Source organism: Mastomys coucha, unplaced genomic scaffold (genome assembly GCF_008632895.1).
Source record: "Mastomys coucha isolate ucsf_1 unplaced genomic scaffold, UCSF_Mcou_1 pScaffold15, whole genome shotgun sequence".
Classification (NCBI taxonomy): Eukaryota; Metazoa; Chordata; class Mammalia; order Rodentia; family Muridae; genus Mastomys; species Mastomys coucha.
The window spans coordinates 120,335,542-120,341,569 of NW_022196897.1; the positions used below are offsets into that span (position 1 = coordinate 120,335,542).

Here is a 6,028-nt window from a genome sequence, read left to right on the forward strand (position 1 = left end):
CCCATCTAACATCTTTAGTACCTGGAGGTAATCTGCACATGACCAAAAGATAAACATAATACCAACTAATCCACAAAATCTTGGATTAATACTGGTGTCCTGGCTATAAGTCATGCTGGTGCAATGTTGGCACAAAGCTTGTGTAAAGAACCAACCAATAAGTGATTTAACTAATGGTCACTCCGTGAGATAGAACCCATACCTGACATTGCTTGGGTGACTAAGAACCTGCCTCTAAATAGTCCAGGGACTTAGGGTGAAATCAAATACTACTTTTTGTTTTGTTTTGTTTTCTAAAGTAAAATTTAACAATAAAATGTCTTGCAATGGCACTCTGCTATACTCATAGACTGGTGCCTTGCTCAGCCATTATCAGAGAGGCATCCTCCTGCAGCAGATGGGAAAAAAATACAGAGACCCAGAGCCAGATAACATGCAAGAGTGAGAGACTCTTCAAATCTCTCTCTTCTGGTCTCAAGGAACTCTGCAGAAGAGGAGGCAGAAAGAGACTTAAGAACCAGAGAAGATGGAAGACACCAAGAAAATGAGGCTCTCTAAGTCAACAAGGTCCACATACAAACTCACAGAGGCTAGGGAGGGTTACATGTACAGGGCCTGCATGGATCTGCACCGTATCCTTGGTTTATATTATGCCTTCCAGTTTAGTGTCTTTATGGAATTCCTCAGTGTGTGGATGAACAGATCTGTTTCTCGTGCCTTCTCTTGGGATCTTTTCCTTCTAGTTGTTTTGTCTATTCTGATGTGTTAGTTTTTGCCTTACCTTATATTTTATTTTATTATACTTTACTATTTATCCCTTAGAATCCTGTGTGTCTTCTAGCCAGAGACAGAAAGGAAGTGGCTCTAGATGGGATGGGAGGTTGGAAGACATAGAGGGGTGTGGAAACTGTAATCAGGTTATATTATTTAAGAAAAAAAATCTTATTTTCAATAAAAGGGAAAAAAGAGGCTAGTGGCACTTTGTGGGTTTGGCTTCTAATGTCACTAGGGGAGACAATCTCTTGTTTTGGTTGTGAGCTTTGCCAGCTCTAGGAGACATAACCTCACAGAAACTCTCTGATCCTCTGGCTCTTCCAATCTTTTCTCCTGTCTTCTGCAGTGATCCCTGAACCTTACATATAGGAGGGTTTTGTAAACGTATTGATTGGGACTGGGCTGGAGTGCACTCTTAGTTGATTTGTTGTGGTTTTCTGTAATGGTCTCTGTGGTAAAGGGAAGTGTCCTTGAAGACTGGAGAAATCTACATTTATATGTGGTTATAAGGACAAATGTTTAAATATTTTTAGGGATTGTGCTGGCTTAGTAAATTAGTGCTTGTAGATTCTTCTCCAATAACCATGTTTTCACAAGACCATCCAAATATGAGCTGAACAAGGGTGACAAAAATGAATAAACTTAATGGGGAAAAAGGCCATGAGGCTTCAACCCTTCAGAAAGAATTACAGGCAGCTGAGGAAAGCTAGGAATGGGAGAGTAGTCCTCCGCAAGGAACAGCTCACTAGTTGATTGTCTAGTGCCAGACAGTCAGCCCTGAATGTATACATACAAGAAACATATGGGCCCAATAGGCTATAATTAGTAATATGTATGTATGTACAATAGTAACATCTGTAATAACAACGATGAAAAAAAGAGGTCAGATATTTGAACAGGAGTAGGGTGAGATATATGGAAAGCTTGTGAGGAATGTAAGGAAAGGGAGAAATATTATAATTATTATAATTAAATACAGTCTTAAAAACAAGCAAGCAACACGAACAAAATTGGCAATGAAGTCACTTCAGTCCTACACAATGAAGTGCAGACAACTAAGGGGCTCAGAGAGAGGGAGAGGCCATCCTTTCCAGGGAAGAACATGACAGCTAGCTATCCAATACCAAATGACCAATCCTGAAAATATACATTTGAGTAACATTATTTAGAACAAGCAGTTTATATACATATATATACATAGATATATACATATATACATAAGTATATATGTATACATACATACATATATATGTATACATATATACATAAGTGTATATCTATGTATATATATTCATATGTATAAATATATGCATGCAACAAAATTAATAAAAAAGAGTACAAGAATTTGAAAGAGAGAAGGAAAGGGTATATGGAGGGCTTGGGGGAGGACAGGGGAGGGAGAATGATGTAATTATGATTTCAAAATAGCAAAAGAAAAAATGGAAAAATGTATTTTTGGCCAAGGCCTGAGAACCACTAAATATACTCATGTGGGGTGGGGAGATATCACAGGATCTCATCCCTTGACAAAGAACGGTGGTCCCCTAATGGCTGCTGAGAGAGGCAGAATTAGTCTTCCCAGGGGATGAGCCCCTTGGGTATCTAATACTAAGTAGTAAGCCCTGGAACCATATACACACAAGTCACACTACATGGACTCAGCAGGTGCTGTATGTATGTATACATACGCATAACAAATCATGGGAAAGAGGTCATGGACTTGAATCGGGAGAGGTTGGAATGAGGGGACAGGGAAGGAGTTGAAGGAAGGAAAGCAAAGGGCAAATGATGTAGTTTTACTTGAAATTTATAAAACTGTATTTGATGTGTTTGTGTGTGTGCAAGAAGTAAGTTTTTGAATATTGCCAGAAAAACAGAACACATCTCAATAACATTTGCTATTATAGCACAGTGCATACAACCGAGGTTCATAGACTTGTGCATTAAATTCAGAGCACTATTTGTCTATAATGTTTTAGGTTACTATGTGGAATTTAAAATTGCAACAATTTCCTATGCACCTTTCCAAATATGTGAAAGATGGCCTTATTTACTGTTACCTTGGAAACAATAATGCCCAAAAGCTATGCTTACTCTCTTTGGTACAATTAAAAATCATTTATGGAGCAAATGTAATTTAAAATATTATCCTCAAGCATGGATTTTAATTAACCTTAATTATATGAAATATGTGATGATAGTTAGTGTTAACATTATTTGGAAATCTATAAATAGTTTTCTAGCAGAAAGTATGCCAGTGTCTTTAAAATTGTGTCTTAATAAATGCATGCATTAGTACCTTTCTTTTCCAGTTAGATGAAAGTGTTTTTATTATTGCTTAACTCTGTCAGTTCTGTGTCTGATAATCTTTTGGTACATGTACATGCAAGCGATTATGTGTGTGCAAGGGTTTGCCTGTCCTATGGCGCTTTTGTGGAGATCAGAGGCCAGCATTGGAAAGTCCTAACTTTCTACCATCTTTGGAAGAGGATATTTTTGTTATTTACTGAGGTTTATACCAGGCTTGCTAGCCCAGGGGCTCCTGGGGATTTTCTTGTCTGTACCTCACATATATTGCCTTAAGAATGTTGGCATTAAACAGTCTATTTCTATACTTGGCCTCATGTAGGTTCTAGGGATTTGAACCCAGGTCCTGCTGTTTGTGTATCAATCACTTTTAGACATGGGCCATTGCTTCAGCTGCCAGATTAATATTTTTATCAAGTTACAAATGACTGTCTACTATGCTTTAAACTTTTCTTAATAATTGATAGCATTGAAGAGTCACTTAAGAGTTATTGGTTCTTAGAAACTTCCCAAAGGGACATGAATTGATGTGCATGCTTTCTTTCGTTTTCCAGGACTCCACTATTGTTACTCCAATTATTTTGAGGACTGATCCCCAGGGGTTTTTCTTTTACTGGACAGATCAGAATAAGGTAAGAGATAAGATGTCTTTCTTACACTATCCTGTTGGTCACGTACACAGTATTTGTTTACCTTATATATTTCTTCCCATTTCACAAATGGCCTTTTGTAGTATTATTTATTGATTCTACTTCCAGAGACTTAGGCTAAGGGCCTTAGGACTTTTCATAGATGCTTGTGTGAAATGCTGGAGTCACTAGATCCTAAAATAATTACTGTTTTCTGTTCAAGATAAGAAGTTGGACTTGTAGATTGTGTTTGGTAGCGAACACGATTTTGGACCTTCATCAATTTAAGTCCCTTTCAATGCAGAGTGAAGAAAGTCAATGAGAAAATTCCCTTTGACCTAAATGACCAAAGGCTGACCAGCTAGTGTCCTTCTCATTACTCCCTGAGCTATAATTAACAGTTCTCCTGGTAGTAGTCTTATATGGCCATGATAATTTATTCATGTTTGTGATGGCAAATTGTGGTTGTCAATTTGTCACATCTGGAGAAAGGGAACCTCAGATGAGGAATTACCCCCTTCATTGTGGACATATATATATGGGATCCTAATTACTTACAGTTGATGTAGGAGAGTCAGGCCCACTGTAGGCAGTGACATTCCTAGGCAGGTGGGCCAGCCTAAAGAAAGGTAGTCGAACATGAACCTGGGATCAAGCCAGTAAATATTGTTTCTCTGTCGACTGTGCTTTAGTTTCTGATTCCAGATTCCTTGTTTCAGTTCTGCCTGGATTTTCCCTGGTTATATATTGTAAACTATGAACCAAATAGACCATCGCTGAAGATGCTTTTGATCCTGTTTATCACAGCAACAGAGAGTAAAACTAGAACAGTGTTTAAAAAAAACTAAAGCTACTTTTCTATTGAGTTTTCAAGAAACTTCCCACATTTAGCTTTCTGACCACAATACTAAGAATTCAGTAGCTCAGTTCTTATAAAACCAGTTGACAATTCTGTACTGAATTATTAAAAACTGTCTGCAGACCATAAGATTTATTTGAGGTTTAATGGGCAGTTAGACAAGAATATTCATAAGAAGTGGTTATGCTTTCAAGAGTCACTGGCACCTAAGAGGCCTAACACATAGAATATTTTTATCCTCTAGTTTCTGACATCTGAAAAGGTAGTTTGTTGTTGTTGTTTTGAGATTACAGAATACATTTAGAAGCCATTAGGGAAGCAATACTAATAAAATACTATTAGAACAGATAGGGGCTCCCCAATTACTGTACAGTGTGGTTCAAATATTAGTTTTGAAGCCAATGTTATGTAACTGTGGACTTTTCTACCCATGCTCTAGTTCCCAAAATAATGACTCTTATACTTATTATTTGTGAATAAATGCCTAAGCCACAAGCTTTTGCTCTATCCCTGAGTAGCTTGTAATTTAATTGTCCCGTTCATTCTGTTTTGTGAGTGCCACGTGGCTGGTAACCTTGTCTCAGTTTTATATGTCTGTGTCCTCAGTTTGGGGCAAATTTCTTTCCATACCAGATTCTTATCTCAGAGTTTCTCTCTCTCTCTCTCCTGGAATTCCCACCTCTTTTTTCCTGCCTCAGCTAATAAGCCATTAACTTTTTATTGACAGGCTATGTTTCCATACAGCACACAAGAGCACAAGAGATTCTCTCTACAGTGCTAGCTTTCAGGTATCCAAAGTCCTTGGGTAACTAGTCTTAGGCCATGCCTTGGGCAGCCTTTTCCACTTGAGTGTACATGTTGTAACTCGTCAGAGTTGTGGGTGCTCTCAGAAACTTTTTTATGGTGAAAAATTATTATCTGGCCTTCAGGCCAGCCCTGAATGGGCCAGTTCACAGTCTTAAAAAGCAAACTCTATTGTAATGGTGCTGGAGTTATATCTAACTACTATGTCTGGAAGTGTCTATTACCATAGATGTGGGAGGAAACTATAGAATTTACACCCCAGTCAGGAATTATATGTGGGTAAGATCTCATATTTATTGTTCTTGTTTGTTACTGGGTGTGTTAATCACATTGTCTTCGACATTCTGTTGGGTTTCCTGCTGTTATGTATAAAACAATGGCTTAAAAGGTTTGGTTTTTTTTTTTTTCACTCTTAAGGACTATTTTTAGAACAGTTACAGCTATATTTGTGAAAGACTTATTTGTAAGGCCTAGAGCATTTCTAAAGGTTGGGTACTTGTACAAGAGACCAAACTGTCAGTTTGATTTTTTCAACTTGTAAATCAAATTTCCATAAAAGCACCAGAAGATATTTTGGGGATTTTAAATAATTCACAGCAACTCAGTTAAGCTCCAGTAGAAGAATAATCATAAACTTTCTTTTTTTTTTTTTTTT

At 37.5% G+C, this 6,028-nt stretch overlaps 1 protein-coding gene across 3 annotated transcripts in view; it reads left to right on the plus strand.

Moving 5' to 3' along the window:
- Positions 1 to 6,028, plus strand: part of Plcb1 (phospholipase C beta 1) — a 680,822-nt gene that overhangs the window by 23,418 nt on the left and 651,376 nt on the right. For all 3 annotated transcript variants that reach the window (XM_031372013.1, XM_031372014.1, XM_031372015.1), the window contains exon 2: positions 3,636 to 3,713. In XM_031372013.1, coding sequence (XP_031227873.1) covers positions 3,636 to 3,713 — 78 coding nt within the window. The remainder of the gene's footprint in view (positions 1 to 3,635; positions 3,714 to 6,028) is intronic.